This window comes from Sander vitreus, chromosome 23, assembly GCF_031162955.1.
Source record: "Sander vitreus isolate 19-12246 chromosome 23, sanVit1, whole genome shotgun sequence".
NCBI classification, from domain to species: domain Eukaryota; kingdom Metazoa; phylum Chordata; class Actinopteri; order Perciformes; family Percidae; genus Sander; species Sander vitreus.
In genome coordinates this window covers 14238432-14265717 of record NC_135877.1, presented here as the reverse complement: position 1 = coordinate 14265717, position 27286 = coordinate 14238432, and the positions used below count along the sequence as shown (strand labels likewise).

The window sequence follows — 27286 nt, the reverse complement described above, 5'->3', positions numbered from 1 at the left end:
ATGTATATATATGTATGTGAATCTTATAGATGTAAATACTTAAATTGTCATTATTTATATTTATTACATTCTCCAAGCTAGAATATTCTAATAACGCTTTCCTTCCATTTATTAGTTTTCTGGGGCCCTGTGTGTTGACCACAGCTGTTCTCAGTTTTGCTGCAAAGCAGAAAGTTAAACCTCAGGTCACCTATGGAACTTTAAAAGTAACAAAACTCCTGTGTGCAATTTTAGCACACTGCAGCAGAAGATGGTTCACACTACTAATCGAAAGGCTGTGGCCATCCTGCAAAATCAGCCCCTTCCATGAGTGATTATAGATCTGACTTGGTGACCCTGAATACAAATCCGCTATAGTCCCCAAACCCTCTGATGCCTCCTTAAAGCCTGGCAAGAGTGACCAGACTGTCAGGGTGAGTTTCCAACCTCCGTAGGGTCCTCATTATATGTGACAGTGACATCCTCAATTCTTATTTCAGTTCACAACTTCCTACATTCTCATTTAAATGATCCCACATATACCAGGTTATTACCTGCTTGTTTCCCGCTCCCCAACTGATCGGATAAAGCTCCCCAGGTGGAGACCGATAAAAACCAAGAGCAAGTATGGCTTCAAATTAGTACAATGAGTTCTTGTTGAAGCTCACGCTGGTGCCCTTTTCTAAGCTGACCCCTCTGACTCAGAGGTTTGAATTCCTCTCAGTAGAAAGAGCGGTGCTAATAAAATATCAATGGTTGCCCTTTGTCTGTCAGCTTCAGAGTGTGAAATAAGGTTTCATTACATCCTGAAGTGGAGGCAGTACACAAAGAGGCAATGAGAATTCACTCACTATTGTTTTATTTTTTTGCTTTTGTAGATTTTTGCAGGGTTTTAGTAATTTGTGCATGATTGCAGCAGTTAGTGTCAAAAATTGCAAAACATCTTCTTGAAATTATAATAGCGTTATAACGGAGTTAGATCTAAACACACACACACACACACACACACAATCCATACATTTTTAGATTCAGTGTAACTTACACTGATAAGGATATCATTATATCTGATGTCCATTGCAAAAACAATCTCCATAAATTCACTTAGAAATCATAGAAAAAAGACACTCCTTATAACTCCAGAACTTGCGTAAGAATAATAACATTTTTAAGTTTTCTTCAATATCAAAGTAATCCAGTGATAGTTGTCTGTGCATCCACAGATGCAATGCGAACAGCTAATAGCTTATTTGGCATATTTTTTACCAGTGCCACTGCAAATTCTTTAAAATATGTAGACAATTATATAGGTAAAAAAAACAAAAAAAACAATGCTCAAGTTGAAGGCCACAGTGCAACTGTATCCATGGCGACATTCTACTTCCTGTTTACATCCCTAAAAGCATTATGGAAACTGCAGTTCCACAATGTAGAGATACTTAGAGCATGATTAATCCCCAAATAGAATTAAGACAAATAAAAAGAAATGAGAAAATCCATTAATATTAGCATGTGGTTTTTGTTTTACTTTACTAAGGCTCAAAATGTCCCATCAAGATGGTATTTATATTCCTGGAACATTGACATTCTTCCCTATCCATTCATATGCATCTACTGTATGTGAATGAAAAAAAACAGCAAAAAAGCCTAGGATTCAGAAAGCTTAAGTGACATTTTGGCCAGTCTATTATTATGGATATCCCTGCTGATCTGGGGCTGTGCATAGTGTTGTGTGTTATTCCAAGACAGTGTTGGTCATCTTACTTTAAAAAAGTAATTAGTTACAGTTACAAATTACATCTCCCAAAAAGTAATTGAGTTAGTAACTCAGTTACCACATTGTAAAAGTAATTAGTTACTCAGCAAAGTAACTGTGACGTTATTTTTTATGTTCTATAACGCTATTACGTTCTATAACATCTTTAACGTCAAAGATGTTTATATTAACTGATTGAAGAATAAAAACACTATATACAGAAAAATCGAGCGTTGCCTGTTTTAACAGAGTGGCTCCGTCTCCTTCGCTGGAGCTCACGCTAGCTGCATTTGGGCTTGTGGTTGGGTTAGCAGCAGCAACAAGTGTCGTGTTAGCATGTGTTGATGTGAGGTGCTTCATAAGATTTGAGTTGCTTGAGGCAGACGTGGATAAAGTCTTTTTTCCTGGGCATAGCGTGCATGTTACATAAAACATTCTTGCCTTTAATTTCAATGAGCGAGAAGTAGTGCCGGTACTTTCAGTTTGAGAACGCTACCTTTGAATTTCCCTGGCTCGTCGCCATTGTCGCTGTCTTATGTTTAGTGGTAGTCAGAGCGTGCAGTGAGACAGCGTGAGCAGGGCATCTGCCCACCCAGCCAATCATCATCGCATTTGCAACGGTGTCATCATCCCCACCTCTGCTCTCTCCAGGTAGCTGATGTGTAGCCAAAGCCTGACACCTCGCGCTTCATTCAACCAAATTGTAGTAACGCGCCACTTTACATTCTCAGTAACAATAACGGCGTTGCAACGATGGGAAAAGTAATTAATTAGATCACTCCGTTACCAAACAAATAACGCCGTTAGTAACGCTGTTATACTTAAACGCCGTTACTCCCAACACTGTTCCAGGAGTATGTAAATTATCTAACTGTGGGTATCGTAGTGACACACTGGCACACACACATGTACGTTAACACACACACACACACACATACACACACACACACACACAGATAGACAGGGCGCTATGTTCTGATCACTGCCAAGCCAAAGCATGCAACATGATAAAAAACTTTTTTTTTTCACATGAACACAGATGCATTACATGTGTCAACAAGAAGGCTCACCAGTTTCCAGCATGGGAAAGACCCTACACATCAATGCATTATAGTAGTTTTACATTGCATAGTTACACTTTTTTTACATGGTAATATTCATACATGACTCTTTCAAACTTAACGTGACCACAGTGGAGAGACAAGCCTGAATGAAGTGAACATGAATGATGATGGATGCAATGAGGTGTGGGTGCTATGTTATGTCGCTGTGATGTGATGTGGTGATGCCACGTGAGTAAATGATCAACAAATCACTGACAACAATGCGGAAGAAATCAACAACAGAATACAGCTCTCAAGAAGAGATAAGACGCAACAAGAACAGAATGAAAAAAAGACAAAACCACAAGCTGCTTTCTGTCTTGGCCCCAGAGAGTCCTGCTTTGAAGTGGTTTGCTTCAGAGATTGGCAGGGAGAGGTTGTTTAGAGGAGTTGGAAGGGGTTTACAAGTTAGCAAAGACCTTCTGTTGTGCACTTTGTTTGTACCTTTAGCTAATGGTCCCTAAGCATAAAGCAATCACAAAACACAACAGCACCAAACGGCTTCTATCAAGCAAAGTTCAAAATGCTGAACCACGATCGATTCTTGTCTTTCAAATTTCCCCTCCGGCCTTGATTTTATGAAGTCACTCCCGTTCAGTTTTAACCACTGCCTATGGAATCTCACGTATTTAATAGAGGCATAAAGTGACGCTTGTGACAATAGCTACTGTAAGAGACTTGGGTTTTGAGTCAGCGTCTGAGAATTTATCTGAGAATGGCTTCTATGTTTGCTGCTCTATAATTTGGCAAACAAGGCCAATAATAAGAGTTAACTGCTCTCCTTTCCCTCCTACATCTCTCCATCCTTCAGTGTATCCACATGGCTGATTTAATAAAGCACAGCTCTCTGAAGTGTTAAAATGTGATTTTTGTATGTGCTTGTTGGTCTGCAGCCTGCTGCCACTTATGTCCGGCACCATGGGGACTACGATTTCCAATCAATACGCGTTTGCCAGGCTAATACAATGCAGCAAAACAGTCCTGTGAACGTAGCAGTCCACAAAAAAAGAAAACATTTTCATGTGGATGGCTTAATTGCTACTGATGCCAGGTGATTACCATCATTTTCAGTGAAACTCTTTGTTTCTCTTCATTAAATAAAAGCATGTGCTGTCACTTCTGCTTTAAGGGGCGAGATAATACCTGGCCAAAGGCAATTTATTATTTCTTTTTGCACTCGTGTATCTAATTCTATTTTTTCCAGACTGCCCATTCCATACTAAAAATATTAAAAACGACAAAGCTATCATACAAAGGTAGAGGTATTACAGCAGCTAATTATTAGTTGCTCTTTTTTTTCATATTCCCCAGGACAGTGGGTGAAAATGATCACATCAAACTTACATCAGAATGTTTAAATTGGTTGACTTTTATTGAAATAAAAGGGACTTCGGAATTCATATGCAAGTGTACACAGTTGTATTTCCAACTGGCAGCATGAGATCAATGTCATGTGCCAATCTGACATAAAAAGATAACAGCGTAATGGCCCTGGTTTGCTTGCTAAACTCAATGTAATATTTTTCCAATTATTCAATTTCTATAAAGACAGCTCAACCAAGGGCTTGACCATTGTCCAGGAAATGGGATCTTGATGTGCTTGATTTGGATATGACTACTGTGTAGACTTATCTTCTGACAAACACTAACAAGCACTAACACTCAAATTAAATCCAGCGTATCTCAGATTCTCAGGAAACAATTTTGCAGCCTCAACAAGACCTAAAACCCAAGCTGATGTGACAGAGTCTCATCTCTTATTGGCTCATTGTGATCATCGAGGGAAAGAAATTCAGATTGTCCCAGTAAGAAACCTGAAGCATTTATAACCACTTCAACTTAGATAACACTGCTGGGGTAGTTGTGTTGCCTAACGTAGCTACTGCAGCAACCGCTATTAACAGGATGCATGATAGGTGGCTGCAATTCAAATTTACAGAACATAAAAATTAAATTATTCAAAGTAAATAAATAAGTTTAAAAATATATATATTTATATATATATATATATATATATATATTATATATATATATATATATACATATATATATATATATATACATATACTATATATATATATATATATATATATATATATATATATTTGTGCAGATGTTACAAGGATGCAGTCGTCTTACCTGGGGACACAGGCAGTAGAGGTCTCCACCTCAGGGGCCTCTGGGGCAGGGCAGCAGAACTGGTGAAGCACTGTTTGGTTGCTGTGTGAAGAGCAGAAACAGAATAACAGCATAAATAGAAAAAAAATCTAAAGATGTCATAACGTACTAAAAGTTGAGATCGTTCTTCTGGTTTATAGTCCTACATATTTGAGTCTTATTTTTCAGGTCAATTCCATCCCTTGGAATATGTACAGTTGATTCATTTGAACAAAACCTAGTGGGTGAAACTACCTGTCATTGTTTTGCCTCATATGCTTCAGAGTCATCCTAGATCCTGTTTATTTATAGTGAGACTTTCAGGATGGCCCAGTGCCGGTTAGGTCGGCAATCAGAAGACAATGGCTGCCTGGATTTGAGCCATTGACAGCTTTGTTGCACGATTTACAGCAGTCCTACTAAATCTAAATCTACTAAATCAGAACCAGAGTTCTGATGTTGGCTGCCATTGATGATTGCCAGATTTGGTCAGCAAATATAACACTGAGGTGGCACTGTAGAATATAAATATAATTCAGTATACACATAAGATGGTTGTTCTTCCTTTTTATTGAGACATGATGTTGATAGTTGTACTTTGTACTATTCATTCTTTCTAATTGTTTCGGACAACTAGCAGGAGTAGAGGCTCTGCAGTGTAAAAGTCTTCTTCTTTTAACTCCTTGGTAACATTTTAGTGAATGGATCCTGTCCACAAACGCAGCGTAACAGGTAGCCTTAAATGGCTCATTTTAGGGGTGTTGATTAAACTCATGATCAAATCTCACAATGTTCACTTCCATGAACAGGTGGCATTCATCAGGCAAACACGAGCAATTCACGAAACGTTTGTGCTGTTAAAAGAGTTTGGGTGAATCCGAGTTTTATTATTATTATGAAAATACATAAAGGATCTTCCATTAGAGCCCAATGTGTTTTCATAAGAACCAGTGAATGTGAACATAACTTTGTTTATTTACAAGAAAACTGTACAGGTCACCTTTAACTAGATAATATCAATCAATGTGTTTGTAAAGTAGAGTGCGAACAGTTTCTCACAGTTTGACGGATGGAGTTTGGAAAAGAAAATGAATGAACAATGCAGATGAAGTGAAAGGCCACATTTATTGTGAATTGCTTTGCTTTTGATATACAATATGTTTGGCTGTGTTCAGTTGATCTGAAAATTATATAAAGGGAGAGAAGAGACAGAATGCAAGAGTTTGAGTGTTTCAGCACCACAGAGAGAGACAGACGGAATGTGTCAGCACCACAGACAGAGACAGAGAAAGACACACGGTTGTCATTCCACAAAAAAGAAAGAAACCCTAGACTGGGTAAACCCAGCATGATCTGCCGACGATTTGATTTCGCCCTGCAGCTCAGGCTGGAAACTTGTACGTTTATCTATCCTGCTTCCGTTACAATTTTGCGGGGACCAATCACAGACTGGCTTATACACCTGCCACGCTATTGGCGGGTTTAACACGATGACGATAGAGAAGCGACCAAGCAGCTTCTTGTTTACATTCGGCCACCGAAGCGTAGCACTCCATGGCAGCAACCCGTTGATGCCGCTGTCGCTGCTACGTCACCCGGATCGTCGGTCTGATTGGTTGAAGGACTATCCAATTGCGTACAGAGTTATTTGAACTATGCCCCGTTGATCACGCCTTTTGTGCATTAGAAAATACAGAGCTCCCCAGATTAATGTTCAATCTTTAAAGATTGAGCTTGGTCTGGTGATAGCCAGACTAAAGAAACCCCAAACAATGTACAATTTGGTTTACATTTTTATAAAGCAATAGGGCTGAAAATGTTAGAATATAATAAAAAATGTCTTTTTTCAACCATCATCCCAAATATATGTTTACTATAATATATGAAAATGAAAAGCAGCCAATTTTCACATTCAAGGAGCTGGAAACAGAGAATGTTTGGCATTTTTGCTTGATAAATGACTTACACAATGAATTGATAAATAGAGTAGTCAATTAGTTGATCAATTGTTTCCTCCCTCGTGGCAAAGGTATAAAATACTTTACCTAGTGCATACACTAATCTACTTATAATACCTTACAAAGGTTTATCCTACAACTCACCACAATGTTAAGGTTGCATTTTAGAACTTTTAAAAATAGGTTAGTTTGAGCCTTTCTGCCAACTTTCCAGTTGCAGTAACTATGAAACAGATGTAATTTATATAGAGATTTAATGAAAAAACATGTCCTCACATTTTGACAGTAGGAAATATATAGGAAGTGTGGCTGCTTCATTTTTAAAAGACATTATGCTATTCTACTGGAACATACTGCAGATAGAGTCACAAGTGAGGGGGATACCGAAATGTATCAAGGAAAGAGCAAGGATATCAAATTTTAATGTGCATGCGAGAAAGCCATGAGTGCATTTACTTTTCTCCCTTTATCAGTACAGTATGTCCTCTCTTTCAACCTGGACGCCGCCTCACATTCTTCACATTCTTACGGCTGCATCCAATCTCTAAAATATCACCCCCCTCCCCCACTCTTCTCCTTTCCTTCTGTCCCTTTCACACTGATTATCCATCACTCTCTACAACTCCCCATCCCCCCTATTTCGGGTCATATAGGCACGGTGTGTTGTGCAAGGGAGCTATTTGCTCAATAACTCTTGCTGTCAGAAGATGTAGCCAGTAAAAAGAGCAGCCACTTTCCGTTCGACGTGTTCTCATCCCTGGACACGGGACATGGAGAAGGACGGAAAGGAGAGAGGTGAGACTTAAGATGAGAAAACAAGGCCCATATTCCCAGCAGCAATTCGATCCCTTATCGCCTCTCTGTTGCCTTTTGATTTTCTGCCCTGAAGGCCATCGCCCTGCCCTAATCTCTTTCTGCTTCCCCTCCTGTCTGTCCCCTTGGAGAAGGACAGAGAAAACAAGGAGACCTTCAAAGGCTTGACTGCATCTCAAGAACACTTAAATCTGTTCTTTCTGCTGTGAAGTGCAATAGTTTATCACAAGATCCATAAAGTTAGAATTTTTAGGCTGGCCAGACTGTAAAGGTTAATCCAAAGGGTTTCTTTTTGTACCGCTCTGTAAAGACTGAGAGAACAGAGAGAACAAGCTTGAAAAGGGAGGTTGGGGGGTATTTGACAGCAACAATAGCAGACAGTACAAGGAGGGTATGACAACAAATTAATTCCCATTGTTAATGGCTCCTCTAATTGTGTTCTCCTTAACACCGCTGTGGCCAGGCGGTCTCTGAGGGGACACAGATTAGTGCGAGTGTTGGAAACAGCAGAGCCACTTGCTTACGCAGATAAATAGTGTATATTCTTCAGGATAAGGTATACAAAAAACAATGGACTGATTTATTTGTGTTGCATTAATACTGTTGTAATTTTATTTATCTGCTGAAAATGTACAGCAAACACACACAAACCTAATAAAGTCTGTGAATCAAGTCCACAGTGTTGGCCACCTGGCATGAGTAAGAGAGAGAATAGTTCAACATTTTGGGAATTGCACTTATTCACCTTCGTTCCATGAGTTGTTGGCTTATCATTATCGTTATCATTGTCAGGTATGTACGCTAAATATGGAGCTACAGCCAGCAGCTTAGCTCAGCATAAAGTCTGGAAATAGAGGTAAACAGTAGGCTGGCTCTGTCTGAAGGTAACAGAATGCAGCTACTGTACCATCACCTCCAAAGCTCACTAACACTTCATATCTCATTTGTTTATCTGTACAAAAACCAAAGTGTAAAATGTACATGTTGTAATTTTATGAGAGGTTAAGACCAGGACTATTTATTGGCCGGCACAGTGAGTTCTAGTTGCCTCGCAATCCAATGGTGATGACAAGACTCCAGGAAATTTTCCTTTACATATAACTTTATTAACAGACTCAAGGTCCAGATAGAAAAGTACACATAACATATTAAAAGAGGGATACACACAAACACACAAACATAAATACATACAGACATACTGACTACCACATATTACATAAAGGGAACATACAAAACACACATACATACAGACATACAAATAGCTATGCACAATAATTAAAACAGGTACAGATGCGTGCTCCATTGTTTCCAGAGTTGGGAGGTATATCTGGTATCACTAAGTGCAGGGTTGGTTAACCCAGTTAAAATTGTATTCTTTGACTCTTTGACTGTTAATCGGTACATGAATCTGTACATAAAATTCCTCAGCACAGCATGGAAGGTGGGAACATTACTCCTCACAAACAAATGGCTAGCACTGGTCCATCTTGGACACTTCAACAGGATTCTAAGTGCATCATTGTATGCCACCTTTATCTTATTTATCTTTGCTTAATGTTTATACAGATATAAGAGTGATATCGATCTTCTCATCTAACTCTCAGCAGAAAATGCAAATAAGCATATTTCCCAAAGTAATGGGTAATTTGATCAATATTAGTATTTCTAGTAGTTTTACTAACTTGTGAATATTACCAGACACGTTCTACCTAACCCAAAAGATTTGGAATTGCAATCTTTTAACTTAGATATTTACAACTAATGTTTGTAAGAACAAAAAGTGTAAAATGGCCAGTATCATTCTACTTCAGTGATAAAACATTTATTGTTTACTGCCCAGCTTTTAAAGTGCCCATATTATGAAAAAAACACTTTTTCTGGGATTTGGGGTGTTCTTTTGTGTCTCTGGTGCTTCCACACACATACAAACTTTGAAAAAAATCCATCCATGCTGTTTTGAGTGAGATACAGTTTCTGAATGTGTCCTGCCTTCAGTCTCTGAGTTAGCGTTAGCATGCTAACACTAACGCTAATTATAACGCTAGCATTCTACCTCGTTCTCAATAGCAAAGCACTACTACAACACACACAAGTTCACCATAATCTACAAAAGAACTACTTCCATGTGCGCCCTCATTTAGAAGTCTCCCAGTTAATCCTGCCTTGTAACTGACCGAAGTTGTCGAAACAGCCTTTCTTTTACTGTCTATGGAGCTAGCTAGCTGACATGATCTACATCTGAGCTACTGCGTTTGTGCGAGTGCAATCAAAGATAGTACAGAAGAAGAAGAAGAAAAGAGGTCTCACTCTGTAGCTAAAACAGAGACCAGCTGAAAAGAGGATCTGCAGCAGTGAGAGAGAGTGGTGCAGTACAACAAAAATATGGTGTTTTTTTAAAATTAAACCATGTAAACCTATTCTGGTACAACCTTAAAATACAATTATGAACCTGAAAATGAGCATAATATGGGTGCTTTAAAACATGATGACCAATGTGTTGTTTCTGCTACTCTTATCTGAACTCTTTATTATTTAGAAAAAGCACCAAAATACTGCCAACTGTACTTTACCACTGTTAAATCCTCGTATGAGGTGATCCTCATAACGCTAGTTATGCTGCTGCGGTTTCAATTGTGTACATCCCACTTGACTGTGTCAATAAAAACAGTATGGTCACTATGGTCACATCTGAATCATTGCTTTCATCTATTGGACAAAAGCAGCTCACAGGGAAGTATTACGGGATGGAAAGAGCATGAACTCTTTTTATCTTTTAAAAGCACCTTCCATTTGATTCATCTTAACCATCCATCTCTTTCTGATGTCTCCCTTCATTATTTTTACCACCTCTCTGCTCACTTTTACTATCACCTCTATCTTTCCACTCAAAAACAGCTTGCAAGCGTTTTATAACAAGTTTGGTGACCTTTTTAGAAGCACCGCTGCGCTACGTAGCATAAACCCAAACTGCATAAAATTCAAGTATCTTGAATCTGTCCATGTTCGAGTTGTACTGATATGAGAAGACTAGGAGCTATATGGTTTCCTAATTAATCTCTGTATCACTGTGACGACAATCCACCTATTCCCATGTTCAGGATTACGCAAAATTGTCTTCTACATCAACATGAATTCTCCTCCGGAAAATTTGCAAGACTACAAAGCATCCATTTTCTAACACACACCTCCCTCGGACTGTTTGATCAATGCGGGCACTGAAGATTAAACTGAACTCGCATGACCTGCTTTCTGATCTTCCACACCACTGACTCAGTTCCCCTCGTGGCCTAAGATCGCTAATGCCACCTATAAAAAATCTATAAGCTTTTATAAGCTCTTCCACACACTGGGTCTGTTTGAGGGAGAGTGTAATCTCCACACCATGGTTTCGTTGTATTTTGTTTTAACTTCTCGTGTCTAATGTGTTTGTCAATGCGCTCCTCCTTGTGTGGAATTCAGCTTTACTGTGTCAATAGCTCTCCGGCTGATTCAACTCGGCTAAAGGCGGAAAAAGATCTGTGCACACACAAGTGATGCAAGAGAGCGGGGGGGGGTTTGGGATATCAAATCTCAAAATAAATGACAGATTAGTTTTCACAGACCATTTCCTTGGAAATAAGGAAAAAAATTAGTTTGCTTATTGAAATAACATAATATGTAGTGTAAGAGTCTGCCCCTGAAGGCCAAACATGGTAAATACAAATACAATTGACCTTGGAGGAGGCACACATATTTGAACAAGTGGTTCGGGCTGAGGCGTTTTAGGTTGCACGGCTGATTGCTAAAAAAAAAGGGATTTTTGTGTTTGTTGCCATTCTTTTCTGTTCCATGTTTGTTTTGAAGCAACATTTTGGGGAGAAAAATGCTTTTCAGAGTCAAGGTCAAAGTCAAATCCAGAGTTTAGTAAGTGAAAGAAATACATTTAAATAAAATATAATATAAGGTGGGTTAGAAACCACAGGTAAGTAACGAAATACATTTACTCACGTTACTGTATTCTGTTCATTCAAATTCAAGAAGGCCAATAGTATCATCATGCAATGCCAGATGTGCCTGCTAAAGGTGACTGAACTGGCAGCATTCAATAACTCCACATCTAATCTGCAGAAGCATGTTTTGGTAAGTATTTGTGCATTGGTACTTCAAACTAAGTTTTCATGACTAATAGCAAATTGCCAATTAGCAAAACAACATGTTTCGTGGCATTAATCATTTCTGTCTAGCACTAGCAACCCGTAGGACAATGTATGGAGGACACTAAATTAATTCACATACATCTAATGTCATGTGTGACATGTATTATGTTGTTATTACATGTCTATGTAGATGTTTATACATTTGTATAGATTTTTCTTTAATTAAAAACAAAATAGTTTTGTATTTATGACCCCTTGTCCTCTTTTCACTACATGGGAGAGATCCCCCCGCCCCGTTTTACAGTTTTTACAGCCTTCCACAATTCAACTGGTCTCATGGCAGTATTACTGGAGCACTTTGATCAAGTTAAATCAAAAAAGACACTCAAAATGTTTTTGTAATACTTTACTTCCATTTGGCAAATTGGCAGTCGCAGTAAGTGCCAGTTTATCACTATGTTTTACAGGCTAAGAGTGTGTAAGGCTTTCTGAGATAAATAAATTCAACACACACACACATTCAGTGCTTCATGGTGGTGTGCGCATACATTTGTGAGGATAAAATGATGTATTAAACATAATTGTGCGGTGGATTATTAGCAGACAAATATCCTTGAACTAAAGCAGACATCTCTTATGAGCACTGCACCAATCTTCCAACACACACAAATACACACTCCTCAAAATTCGGTCCTGAAAGCCTACCATATCAATTCCTGTACACACACGCACAGTGAATAAAAAAAAAAAAAAAGCTTTGCTGAAAGGTTTACGTCAAGACGGACTCTTGGGCCGTCCCAAGTGGCTTAGCTCGCCTTTTGCAAGCAAAACTGAGAGAGCTGGAGATGGACAATAGAGCAAGACCAGTTTTCCCAAGAGAAAGCTAACAAAAGAGGAACAAAATAAAATGTTCTTGTATTCAATCCCTTAAAAGAACTCCTGGCGGTGCCAGTGTCAGGAAAGTTGCAACATTTGAGCTTTATTTAACTTTCTCTGTCTCATTGTCCCCCTTGATTCCACTGCTACACTTGACAGTAATATGAAATCATTTCATCATCAAGCTCTGCATTTATGCTGCCACATCATGTCTGTCTGAACAAGACACAAGGAAGTCTGATGGGTGATAATGTTTGTAGGAGCATCAGAGACATTTGAAGACTGTATTTGAATGTTTTTCATGATATCATCAGTGTTTCATACGTTTTGGATATTTCATCAGCTACATGAGTTCTGTAGAAGAAAGATTATACGCTATCTAATATCAACGATAAATGTCAAGTTTTGATGGCACCCCCTAAAAATCAAAGAAGAAAGAAATCTTTCTAGGCTTTCAACATTTTATACTCTTCTTCAACTCAACTCCCAACTGTTGGTCCCCCTTCAATAAAACTTAAAAGAGAAGCCTTTGACGGAGGAGGCAAAACAAGCACAGAGGGAGAGAGCTGAGCCCGGGGGGGGGGGGGGAGAAGTGAACCACTTCCTGGCGCTCACTTGTCAGAGAGAGCTCCATCAGCTAAAGGGGTTCAAGACTGACACTGAGCTGGATTTATTTATACTGGACAAGTTTGTGGTAAAAATAAAAAAAATGTGCTGTTCTTTGACCAAATAATGTAATAATGTGACAGATATCAGGGTTTTTAGTGTTGGCAGACATTACAGAGAAACAGCCAAGGAAAGTGAGTTTTCCTTTTCCACAAAAAAGAAGAAATGAAGAGTAAGCTTGCAAACATCGTTTCCTAGCTAACTAAAATTATTCTCATACTGATTTCAAATGTAACTAATATGCAGTGGGCTTATTTGGTGTAGCAAACTAAAAAAATAGCCTTAATTTTAGCTAATATATGCAAAAATCCTTTTCGCCAACATGTAGCTCAAATGAGATTTTAGACATGTTATTCGGCTGAGGAGGTTCAAAGTCTGTGTATCTTTCGTTTTATTTCCCGTCCTCGTAGAGATCACTTCCGGGTCACACAATTTGCATCATTTGAAAATATAAAAATTGGATTGCTCATTATCCATTTATTTCCATTTTTCATTTGCAAGTCATTTTTAGATTTTTTGGTTTTATATTGAAAAAACGAATGAACGAATGATACACAGATTTTTCAAAACTGCAGCTGAGCTAGATTTATTTGTACTTTGTTGGTCCAAATGAAATAGCTGTTCTTTATCCAATTTGTATGCATCATTGTGACACAGCTCCAGGTTTCTAGTCTGTGCACAAAGTTGCATAGAGTGCAAACTGCTAGGGAACGGGGCAGTAGCTCATTTAGCCATCAAAGAAATCCAGAGTTAGCTTGCAAACATTAACGTTAGCTAGCTAGGATTACTGAGTGCAACCAAGCTAACAACTAAATGATGTTATCATGTGAGTAAGTGGAAATATGGTCACTAATTTTCCCATGAAAGCAGCAGTTTTTCCTACTGTTTTCTCTCCAGCTGGTGCTTCCACTATTGAGCCGTTTTAGCAGCTCATATCGAGCATCAACACTACACTGTGTTGCTCCAGGGCCATCTGCTGAAGACTTGGCAGTGGGTCAGATTTCACAGATATTTCCCATGCTTCACGCTGATGCTTGACAGCTATCAAACTGACATGGTTGTCATATATCAGCCAGGGCTTGGGCTGATTAGGAAAATCCCATCAACCAGATCAGCAACAGTAGCCATACATTTTGTGCTGAAGTAAATTAGTTTCATTTATACATTAAGGGAGGCATGGGACCAGAGTGTTTGTGAATGATGGTCTTTGTTTTCTGCACAAGAAAGGAAGTAAAAGAACAAGGAAGAGAAGGCATGTAGGCAGAAGATGGGGGAGGCATGACAAAAAAGAAAAGAAAGCACATTTTTCACCACATCATCCACGTACAATAACTTCTTTACTCCAGTTCCCACACGTAGCCTATGACTCATTCAAGCTTTATGTCCTGCTCATCTCATTTGCTTCTTTTAGGATGTGCTCTAAGTTGAAACCTGCGATGACATCACTGGTAGAGTCATCAGCTCCTCCTACTGACACTGCGTACCTGATGATGTAATCCGGGCATCAAGAGGTTGACAGACGGGGCGTTGATGATATAACCGGAGTGGAGGGGAAGGGCAAGAAGCTTTTATGGCCTTTTGAATGTGAAGACAATCTACTAAACCCAAATCTGCAAACCCAAATGCTTTTTAATGAAATGTCACGGGGAACACACCAACGAGGCACACACGCAGGTTAGTCATTTCTATCTGTGGCCTCCAGGAAAAGATTAAAATCTGCATTCAACCAAGCATTTAATGTGAGGTAACGAACCCGTCTCTATAATATTGTGCAACAAAAAACGCAAGTAAACACACAAATATATCCAGTTTAAAAGTGGCATTTGTCAATGTCAGTGTCAATGTGTGTCCACAGATGTGAAGAATGCAAATGATTGGTATGCAGGGAAATTAGTAGTGGTTAGCAGCAGATGTATCCCCTGTTTTTTTTGTCTTGCATGGTACAATAAATCATGGTTAGGAGCTTGGTTGAGGCTTTGTGTGATGTGTTGGGAAGACCAGGAAAGCCGATTGGACATGCCGTGCCTGTTCCGATCAGCTCTGCAATGCCTCGCAGCCTTAGGTGGATGGCTTTGAACATTACTCAGGGTCGTAAAGTTAACCATACCTGACATTTCCCTAGGCAAGTGTGTGCCTGTGCATGGCTGTGTGTGTTTGTTTCAGTATACAATGCAAAAGCGGACATGGAGATCATGTTGGATAGAGAGCAATTGCTGGCAAACTAACCCCATTGCACTCGGTTAAAATGATAGTTTATACATATATTACATACCTAACCAGTCCCTCCAGGATTTCGCGATGTCGCAATCGCGCCAATTCATGCAAATTCAACCAATCACCATGACTTTGGTGCGACTCGCAATTTTGACCAATTTGACCAACAACTGGAGTTTCCCGCGACTTCAACCAATCCCAGCAGTCCCACATGCCAGACTTTACGTCTGTATAATGTGACTCTGAGTGCCACTGACCAAGCGGGAGTGAGAGAGAACTTGTTTCCGATATGAAGACGAGACTCAAACATCTCACATTTACCAACAAAACGTACAGCAAAAGACTGGGCAAAAGATTTCAGACCACCCTGCCAACCTGTATACATTTTAACATCAATGTACGCTGTAACAATTATTCATTCTAAAGTCGCTGGAGCGGCTGCTGTTTCAATCCTGTCGGCTCTCTGCAGCGGGCGGGGGCAGGGCTGCTGCAGTTCCCCCCGCTACTAACGCGCACACACACACGGTGGATGCAGGAAAACCCGGAGATGAGACGACAGGATGACTTAAATTGAGGACAGCTACTCATTATTGTAAGTGCAATAATAATTTAAAGTCCAATAAGTACTTTATCAAACCGCATGAATGTGTGTCCCAGGCCAGGATAGGAAATTAACAATGTAAAGATCAACATGTCACTGACACATATGTTCAAATTTGATTCATTCAATAAATTATAATTTTTTGTCTTAAATCCACCGGCCATTTTCATATTATACCAACATTTGCAGCATCCTGAGCCTTTTTGGTAAGGTTACTAGGAAAACTCAAAAATACGCAAAATCAGGCATTTTGGGCCGCAACAATCTAAAAAAAAAGCCACGAAATCCTGGAGGGACTGCCTAACATTGCTTACGTTTGTCATTGTTTTTACCATAATTGGCCGACTACATAGCTGTTATCAATACTTACACATACTTTTGAATGTCATTATTGTATTTTAATGTTATTGAGTATATGTCAAGTATCATATCCTGCTCAATAGGCCACAAATAAAGGCATATAGTTTAATTGATAGAAAATACTAGAAATTTAAATTACAAAATGAGTCACACAAATCACAATATACGTTCAGCCCCAACATGAGCCCATAATTCAATCGCTCGCTTAACCCTCATCGGACACACAGATGCACACTGGTGCACATGATGCAAAAACAATTAGGATTGTCTGATGAGGGATTTTCAGGGCAAAGCTCTCAGGGGGTAAAATCTGTGCGACAGATGGGGGGACATTTTTCATAACTGCACACTGTTCCTTCTTTCAAAGATTGCTTTTCCCTGAGCACCAGAGGTGATTAGCTCTCTGACCAGTGAGAGTCGGGGCACAGCATTATCTGCCCATGAGGAATCCCACCATCTTAGAAGGACAAACACTGAAGTAACACGTGCATAATTTCCAAGACATCTGTAAGTAACTCTATGGTCAAAACATCTGTTTCATTGCAACACCACATACAGTAGTTTAGCAGCTGTTAACTGCCAGCTAATAGCATAGTATGTTATGAAAGATTAAACAGGTTGTAATGCTTTGCAGAGCCATTAGTGTGAAATGAGGGGTGTACCAAGTAATAATAATAAGAAATTGAATTTATATAGCGCTTTTCACGAACTCAAAGTCGCTTTACAGGGTATAGATAATAAAGACAAACAAACAAAACAAAACAAAACAAAACAAGATTCAGGCACAGATGAAAAGAGGAGGGGCGTGGGGCTAGTGGAGAAGAGATGGGTCTTGAGGCGAGACTGGAAGATGGTGAGGGACTCAGAGGTGCGGATCTCTTGGGGGAGGGAGTTCCAGAGCCTGGGAGCTGCCCTGGAGAATGCTCTGTCCCCAAAACTGCGGAGGTTTTGAGTGCTACACTTATCACATTTGCACGCTTTTTTCTTATTACCACAATGAAAAAAACCTGTGCAGTTATTAAACTATTGTTGGTAAGCAGCTGCTGGTTCTTTTAAATATATAACGTCTTTTCACCAAGGCTTCCCATTTATGTAAAGCATAAGAGATCGGTTTTGGTAAGAAATTGAAGTATGTCATCTTTAAACATAGTAAAAAAAAAAAAAAAGTAGGGTAGATATTATTATAAAACTAAGTTTGTGCAGAGTTGAAAAAGGGTTCAATAGGAATGACATCAAATTGTCTGCTTACATTATGCTATCAGATTGAGTGATGGCAGATGACAACACTGATATCATTCCCATTTGCTACCACAATTCTGAATCATGTAGATTGCATACCAATGACACACACTCTGCTGATTGCTCATTATGCCCACTGTTCATTTGCATGATGAAGATATGAAATGCATCAATAAGATGTGTGAATAATTTACCTACAAACATGAAAAGGCAGCCTCACTATGCAGCTAGTGTAACATGACTAACAGCAAAAACACATTTCTATGCAGAGCCATTATGTGGGTGTGCAGTATTTACATATAAAAGATGGTGTCATCAGAAGTGTCAAGGACGAGGATGGCATGTCTGTCTCTCCGTGTGTCGGCATGCTGCCCAAGTGACAGAGGACTGCCAGTTGGGAGCAATGTTGTTTTTTTTAATCATGTTTGAGCCAAACTTTTTTTATTTTGACTGACACTGGAAAGAAACAGTTTTCTGCATTTTTGCCAAGTTATGAAGAAAGTGGGACAACATTTGGACTCTTCAGCTCTGTGGGGCTTACCAGTGTATTTTGTCCTAGCCTGGTTTTTTTATCTGTCATTCTGTTTTTCTATGCACATTATGTAGCTTTTTCTCCATAATCATCTTCCCCTCTAGTTTTGAACAAAATATCTGAAAGGTGCAGCAAGGCAGCCAACGTATACTATCATTCAAAAGCTGCTGACTAGAACTGACACACATAATTATTAAATAGATCCACAGAAATCCACTTTTATATTGTCTTTGTATTTTTACATTGAGACTTCAAAAGATATTGTGTTTGCATTAGGGCTGAACGATTAATTGCATTTGCGATAATATCGCGATGTGTTAAGACGCGATTTCCTAATCGCAAAGGCTGCGATTTGGTCACGTGACTCGCAAGAGCAAATCAGTCTGCACCCGCAGAGAAAGCATCAACCTAGCACGCTAACGCTACGCCGTACCTTGAGAAGATTTCTGTCATTCAAACAACTCTGAGTTGTAGTTTAAAACTTTTACAGCCATTAATAAAATGAAGGGTTTTATTCGGGCTCGAGTCCATACATGCAGTTAATGGATACAGGCACGCAGAACTGAAGGCTCGCTTAGCAATGATTAGCTCTGATTAGCGGTTAGCTCCAGTTAGCTAGCTCCGTTATAAAGATATGGAGTGGAGGAGACTGCCACGGGGAGGGGTAAAAACCAGACTCAATAGGGGAGCTTTCACAGCAGCGTGGCTGCGTTGTTCCAACGGTTTTATTAGTACAGTTAATCTCACGGCAAGACCAGCAGCAGCATGCTACTACTAACGTAACGATAGCCTCTCTGTCTCTGAGTGTGAGTGCAATGTTGACGCTGTCATGCGTAGGAGGGGCTGGAGGCAGCTCCTCTGTGTGCGCTGTAAAAAAAAATACACCGTTGTATATACTGTATATACTATATTTTTACTTATTTAACTGTCTAGTAAAGTTCAAAGACAGTGTTTAAAAAGTGCAATCCACATGTTTGCATATGTTTATTACAGTAAATGATAATTAAATGTAAATACTGCTGTGGTAAATATTTGTTTTTATATTTCTGCAATCTGCACTTTAGTTTGTGTGATTTGTTTCTGACTTTCATATGAATGTTTACACCAGGCTTGGTCAGTGCTCAATAAACTACTGTGACTGAAGTAGTTAAATAAAAGATAATTTAATTAATTAATAATTTCATCATCACATACAGGCCTGGCCTCCAGGAAAGAACAGTTTGTTTAATCTATCTAATATTGTATTGTTCATACTATACAATGATTTATTGCTTGTCTTTGTTGAATAATACAGAAGACAAAGAGCTTAAAAAATAATCGCATATTGAATCGCAATATTTTTGAAAAATATTGCAATTAGATTATTTTCAAAAATCGTTCAGCCCTAGTTTGCATGGGCTTCCACATTTGGGTTATTGTAAAGTTACACCATTTGCAAAGATACTCAGTAGAGCAAAATTATATATTTATACTTGGCACAGTATAATCTAATTTACCAATGGTGGTGTTTACTAAATTGGATCAAACCAACACCTCAGAGCAACAGAATTGTCCAGTAAGCCAAAGCCAAGGCAAGTTATATCCTTGATTACCATACACCCACTACACAAATGAAAAACACAGAAAATCATCCCATATATCCCCTTACAACAGCTGTGCTCTTGTCCTTTTAACACCCGAACACAACACACAGTATTTAACACACACACACACGCGGTTGGATTACCGACAACTGGGACTGTCTTCCGCCTTGCTCAACTTGTGCATGAAAACAACTAATATTCTACTAGGGAGTCAGGAATCACCCAGCAGCTATATCCTCTGAGAAATGAAGCAATTTAAAAGCACTACGCACCAAATGTGATATTCATGATTTGGATTCCAGCAGCAGCCGAGCCAAGCCGCCCTGTCATAACCGAGCGGACGTGATTCCCATTCAGACTGAGGGGAGGGGAAAGCGAAGTAAAGAGCAGAGGTTTGCAGGAGTGGAGGTTTCAACTCTCGAGTAATGGTGGCAGGAGGGGAAATACAAAAAGGAGGACAGAGAGAGAGAGAGAATTTGTCCATTACATCCATCATCCACCCATCTATTTCTCTCTCGGAAGCCCTCTCACTGTTGTCTTTGAGAGACAAACACGCAGAGAGGCAGTGGTTCTACTTCTCTTTCAGGCTCCAGAGACAGAAAATTGTTGTTCCTAAAGGGTCAGTTCACCCAAATCACGAAACAATATATATTGTCTCATTGTTTTGCTCAGAGGCCTGTACTACGAAGCAAGATTTGGCGTTAAAGAGCTAACTTCAGGTTCAACCCAGGGTTTTCTGTACCACAAAGGTGGATTAGTTGTTATCGGGTTCAATCACCGTGGTAACTTATGCTGAACACCTAACCTGGTCGGGAGCAGGTTATGTTGGAGATTAGAGATCAACCGGTGTTAAAGCACCGCCTACTGACCAATCAATACTCGATTGATAACGGCGTCAGCGTTCTTAGAAGATCAGGTGGAGCTCGGCGCGCAGAGAGAGAGAGAGAGAGAGGGAGAGAGAGGGGTGCGCTCATAAAAGTTAAAACATTTAGAGACAGACAACCCCGTTAACATTCACTGATGGATATCTTTATGAAAGATTTTGATTTTTAAGCAGAGGGAATTACATATAGGCTATTTGTCGGCTCCTTCAGCCGTGTATTGCCAATACGCACATCGGTTAGAATTATGTTTTGATATTTTTTTATTTTCTCTATGATCGCTTACCACTGCCAGGGTTTCAACTGAAATAAAAGGCTAAAGCAACGACAGTTCATGGAAAGCAAAAGTGTAATTATGGTCAGATCTTGACGGGGAAGTGACCAGTGTAGTCTAATGTATACTATTATAGTGGGTGTACTGTAGCCTACTGTATATTGGCCAGAATCTGCCTTTAAGGGAGGAAGGGGGCATATCATAGTGGGGGGGCCTGGGTGTCCTCCCCCAGGAAAGTTTTATGCATCAACGACTTCATTTCCTGCATTCCGATACACTTTAATGCACCAATTTATGGTAAAAATACCTTTATTCAGCCTATAGATGTTAAGAAAAAAGCACGGATGACAATTCAAAATTTATCAAAAATATAATGCAAAGTAGCCTATGTTGTTGCGTGCCATTGGGCATTTTTAAGTGGGTAGCCTATATAGAAATCCTGGAGCTTACTATCACGTAGACTACACCACTGGAAATGATAATGATAGGATAAGCATTGTGATTTACGTAAAACAGCGTCAGCTTTTTTTGCCAGCTTTCCTTCCTGCATTTTGCCTGTAAAACGTGTTTGTGTTCTTCATATTTATGTAGAATTATAGTTTTCTCTTCTTGTTTAAAAGATGCGGCTCTGGTAGATGTTTGCGATTGGTCGTGGTACGCAAACACCGCCTCTTTTATGTGAACGCGCGCGCTGCTGGATTGGGAAACCCTGAGTTGACTGAACTAGTTGTTAACCACCGTCATGACACAGGTTATGCGGGACCGCGGTTGTTAGGGTTAGTGAAGTCAGATATCCAGTAAGCAAATCCAGGGCATGCTGATCTTGATTCGTAGTACAGGCCTCAGGTCCGCAGCTTTCTTGTTTTGGTTCACTCTCATGGCTCTCATTAACCTCGTTTCCAGCAGCCGGCAGCTGTTTCCAGCTAAATGCTTCTTATAAATCCACTGTACCCTACCATAGCAACAAGCAGGTGAATATATTGGAGCATTTAGCTGCTACAAAGCCAGATATTTTCTTCAGGAATTTGTGGAGACCAAATCAGAGCTAAAGAAAAAGAAGGAAGATCAGACACACTCATCTGGTGGCCACAAACATGACTCTAAATGAATGCTAATGTTGCAAAAAAGTAGGCAACAAATTTGCTAACAAATTTACCACAAGCATTTTATAAGATGTTGATATCTCTGTGTTGCATTTTATGGCTTGTCCCACTGCCCCAAGTAGCCAAAACAAATCTAATAAAATGGTTTTAATGTCTATTTTAGCCAACTTCTTGGTTAATGATAAATAATAATCATTTCCAAAGAAGGTTAAGGTTAGTGAAAGATTGCTGAAATGAGACACAAAATGTTACTCGCGATGTCGGTGTCGATGGTATGGTGAGGACAGTGTTGTCCAGCTAGCCACACAATTGTGTAAGCTTTTGAAAGTCTAACTTTTCTTTTACACAGGTTAGTGTGACTCTACGGTTTAACCTTGTTTTGGATGCATGTGCACAAAGTAAGTCTAATATTTAGAGAAATGACCCATGATACACTGAGATAAAAGATAAGAACATAGTACCTGGAGAGAGTGGCTCTACGGGGTTAGCATAGCTGGTGGAGCCTGTGCTGGCAAAGCAGCAGGCTCTTTGATCTATGATCATCAGAACAAGGAGAGACTGCAGCATCCAGCAGGCACTCAGCAGGGTCACTCTCTAATGTGTGCTATGTTGTATGTGGATGTGTGCTGAGCTCCCAATCTCTTAAGCGCTATCTGTACATCACAGTATATGAGATGGCATACATTCTGCGCTCCAGCTGGTACGAGGCCAGTAGGAGGAAAACAAGGGCATGGCGGGCGCAGAGGGAGTCGCGGCCAATGCGGAAAAACATGCGTGCTGCCAGGTGGCATGTGGCATGTTAGGGTTTGTGTGCATTAGTGAGTGTTTTGTGTGTAAGAGCAAGAGCTTAAAATATCTGTGAGAGTGTGGGAGGCAGGGAAGCAACAGAAAAGCACCTGGAGCTAAATGAGAACCCTGGGAGTTCCACCTTAGGCAACGGGATTGCTGCTTATCAGACACGCACGCGCCTCTTTGCTCAGAAACACACCACCTCGCCAAGGCTGTTTGTCACCCTTCTTGACTCCCAACCTTTACACTCGTATTTGAACACACACACATGACAACCCCCAAAGCGTAGACAGAGAACCAAAGAAAAGGGTGGAGTGAACACTTGAGCCCAGCCAGGAGATGGGTTAAGACGTGGAGAGCCTGATGGTTGAAGGATGGGATTGAAAACTGATCCAGACTGCAGAGCTGGCTACTGTAGCATAATATGCTGATTGCAGGAAATAAGTAAAGAGGTGGGGATAGGATGATGGAGAAGAAGAAGTTTAAAATTAGACAGTGAGGTTAGATGAAGGATAGAAGAGACAAGGACAGTCAAGGAGGGAGAAGGAGTAATGATGTAGGTGGAAAACGGTATCATTTGAGCAAGGAGTCAAAGAGTGGGAGAAACCACAAACAATGGAGGTTGAGAGAGTAGGAGGTAACCGACTCCAACTGGTCCAGAACTCAGCCGCCCGACTCATCACCCGCTCTAAATCCTGGCACCACATCACTCCAGTCCTAAAACAACTCCACTGGCTTCCTATCTCCCACCGGAAATCCTACAAAATCCTGGTCCTCACCTACAAAGCCCTCCACCATCTGGCTCCCTCATACCTCCCTAGCCTCACGCCCCTCCCCTTTTCATCTGTGCCTGAATCTTGTTTTGTTTTGTTTATTTGTTTGTCTCTATTTCTATACCCTGTAAAGCGACTTTGAGTTCGTGAAAAGCGCTATATAAATTCAATTTATTCTTATTTATTATTAGGAGGTGCAGTCGGCAGAGAGGAGGAATAGAGAATAGTAGACAGGATTGCTGAAGGCTTCCCTCAGATCACACAAGCCCCTTAAGAACACAATTGCAATATTTCAGACTCTCCGTCTGAGAAGTTTGAGCTCACACCAGAGCAGAAGTCTGCTCGGGATGGAAGCAGTTATTCAACCACATTCACTGTTCAAAGCTGAAGACGGCCTTGATTTGCATTCTTCATTATGCCACTGGAAGAGATGAGGAATGCATGATGTGAGTGAGTAAGCATTTCGTTTTTCATTTAAAGCTTTGCAAATGGATTTTCTGCTTACTTTTAACCAAGCACAAATACAGATGGTTATGTTGGAAATATACCTGGAATAATATACCTGTTTCGTTTGTTTAAACCGTATGAAAAACAAAGTGTAAAAAAACGACAATTGTAGGGTGGTATGGTTTTTTGTAAGGACTAAGCTAAGTTAGCTGGCTGCCAACAGCTTTTTATGTACTGAAACACATCAGAGTGATGTCGATCTTCTCATCTAAATTTGGTCAAGAAAGCAAATAAAGCTATTTCCAAAAAAGTCAAACTTTTCCTATGGTGTGACAAGCTGTGTTCCCACAAATTATTTCCCCAAAATCTAAGGGAAGACACCTGCCTCTAATTCTCACAGGCGCCGTTTCAGGAAAAATGAGTAACTAGGAGGGGAAATAGCGTGGATAAATATACAAACAAATCTATACACAACCCTTATTAGTAAGTTTGTGACATGTCCCTGTCATCTTCCCGCTAATAGAAATGTATTACTCCTCCTGCGGCATTGACAGCACAGCAATACACCATCTTGTCTGACCAGGATCAATGCTCTAAACGGAAATTACAATGCTGCTTCACAACTCTTTTCATGTGTCACTGCTTTTACATTACGGAAATAAGATAGTGTACAGTACGCTCGCTCTCTCTCTCTCTCTCTCTCTCTCTCTCTCTCTCGTTTTTCATCTCGCTCTCATTGCTCATTATTCTGCAGAACTGTCAGGGCGCATGGTTGGTAAATCACAAATAAACCTACTTACTGAATCCTCCCCTCCCCCCCCCCCCCCGACATTTGTACAACTCATATCTTGTGTATGTTTGTCCATCTATGGGTGAATCCATGTGAAAGCAGTTGTGTTTTACTTTTGATGTCCATGTATACTACTCCTGACCCACTCTCTTTAGGAATTATGTCTTAATGGTACAATGAATCAATCTGGATTAACAGAAACAATGCAAATGCAGCCGAGTGGAACAGATGGGACTTAGCGCGGTGCAGCGAGTGTTACTGTGTGTGTGTGTGTGTGTGTGTGTGTGTGTGTGTGTGTGTGTGTGTGTGTGTGCGCGTGCGTGCGTGTGTGTGTGTATGTGTGTGTGTGTGTGTGTGTGTGTGTGTGTGACCTTGATAGTGGTGAGCAAAGAACATTCAGCACCATGGACAGTTCTGAAGCACAAACAGTGCATATAAAAAGTAGACGATTGCATCTTTTATTGTTTTACAACATTGAAATGAATTCAATCAATGAACATGAATCAAAGGGGATTTCATGTGTTTTTTGACACTGATCAAAAACGCTGTGTGGATGCTTCTCTGCAGAAGGCCTCTGAGGGTAAATGAATGCAGCAAACTACAAGGATATCCTAGTGAAAACCCTGATTCAGTCTGCAAGAAACTTGCAACTTTGGGGAAGATTTGTTTTCCAGCTAGACAATGACACCAGGCATGAAGCCAAAGCTGCACACAAGTATAACAACAACTGAGTGAATAATGTGAAAATACAGGAGGAGCTTGAATTAGGAAATTAAGCCTCAGCTTGTCAGGGGATGTGAAGTTAATCAAAGGCAAATCCAGCACAGGCCTCATTCAGTGTCTGTGATACGATTTAACAGGACCTTTGTCTACGCTACTTCATAAATTCTATGTGTGTATTGCTTCCGTTAAAAGTGTTTCCAAAATTTTAGCTGACACCTTTACGGGGGGTGATAACAGATTGTGGCATTATATCTGATGCCCCTTGAGGGTATGGCAGTGTTTTCTGGACAAACACATGTGCTATATTTAGACAAGAAAATTTGCAATGCAAAAATATCCATCTTATTAGGCTCCCTGACTGTAATATTATTATTATTAGTATTTAATGTGTGTTTTATGAGATAGGAGATTTAGCCAAACGGTGGGGTGAAATAATGTCACTTTTTTGACACAGTGTACAGTGTGCAGTGTGTACTGTTATGGGGATAAATATCCAGCAAAGTAAAGCTAATAATTTGCATCTATTAAGGAATATCTTTGTTTTATCAGGAAAATGTAATTCGAAGAGTCCTCATAATTAACAGTAGGCTAAATCTCTCGTTAAGATGGAGATTGTTTTTTTGCAGTACACTACACACAGCATGAAAGCTACTTACTCCGCTTTCCTAGCCAGTCCAACAGAGCGGCAGAGAGCGGTGGGAGTCTGCGGAACCAGGGACTTGCAGCAGGGACTCCTCTTGTCCTCCTCGGCGGACTCTGGGCTGGCTTGGCTCGCTTTGGGTGACTGCGGCGAGGTGGGTACGAGCTGCAGCTGCTGTGGGTGGTGGGACGACGGCGCAGGAGGGTTCGGATGCTGCTGAGGCTGGGCCGATAGACCGGGAATCGGCTGCTGCTGCTGCTGCTGCTGCTGCTGCGGCGGCGGCGGCTGCTGCTGCTGCTGCTGCAGCTGCGCCTGCTGGCCGAGGTGAGCCGCAGCTTTGTTGCTCCCCGGGTGCTGATGGAGGTTGGCCGGCGCCTGGGGACTCGGGCTGCGGTGAGTCGGGTGGTGGTGGTGGTGATGTTGAGCGGGCAGCTGGACGTAGTGATGGGGATCCCGCAACTGTCGGTTCTCTCCTATCAGGTCCTCCACCTTTCGCTCGAGATCGTCGATGCGCTGGCGCTGCGTCTGGATCAGGCTTTGCTGGTTCTGGACGATAGTGGTGAGCTCCTTCAGGTAAAGAACGGCTTTCATTGGATTATCCAGCAGGCTCTCCATTACTGACTGCTAATGTGGCCGTGTGCCCGGCTATGGTGACTTTTCCTTCAGCTGGTTCTGGCGCGGCAAACCGTCGATGGGGCCTCTGAACAGCGTAACTGGGATGCTCTGGCGGCCGTCTGACGCCTCTACGCTCTGCTGGGGATGGGTAGTCTCTCTCTCTCTCTCTCTCTCTCTCTCTCTCTCTCTCTCTCTCTCTCTCTCTGGTGCTGATGCAAAGAGGGGATCAGCATCAACGGAGTGCGGAGGCGTGGCCGTAGTGGAGTGATGTCATCACGCAG

At 40.6% G+C, this 27286-nt stretch overlaps 1 protein-coding gene across 1 annotated transcript in view; it reads right to left on the bottom strand.

Annotated features, from left to right (window-relative positions):
- Positions 1 to 27005, bottom strand: part of LOC144512453 (uncharacterized) — a 55485-nt gene extending 28480 nt beyond the window's left edge. The window contains exons 1-3 of the mRNA XM_078243221.1: positions 26943 to 27005; positions 26407 to 26863; positions 4975 to 5055 (exon numbers count right to left, since the gene is read on the bottom strand). Of these exons, the coding sequence (XP_078099347.1) occupies positions 4975 to 5055; positions 26407 to 26863; positions 26943 to 27005 (601 nt within the window). The remainder of the gene's footprint in view (positions 1 to 4974; positions 5056 to 26406; positions 26864 to 26942) is intronic.
- Between the last annotated feature and the right edge of the window lie 281 nt (positions 27006 to 27286).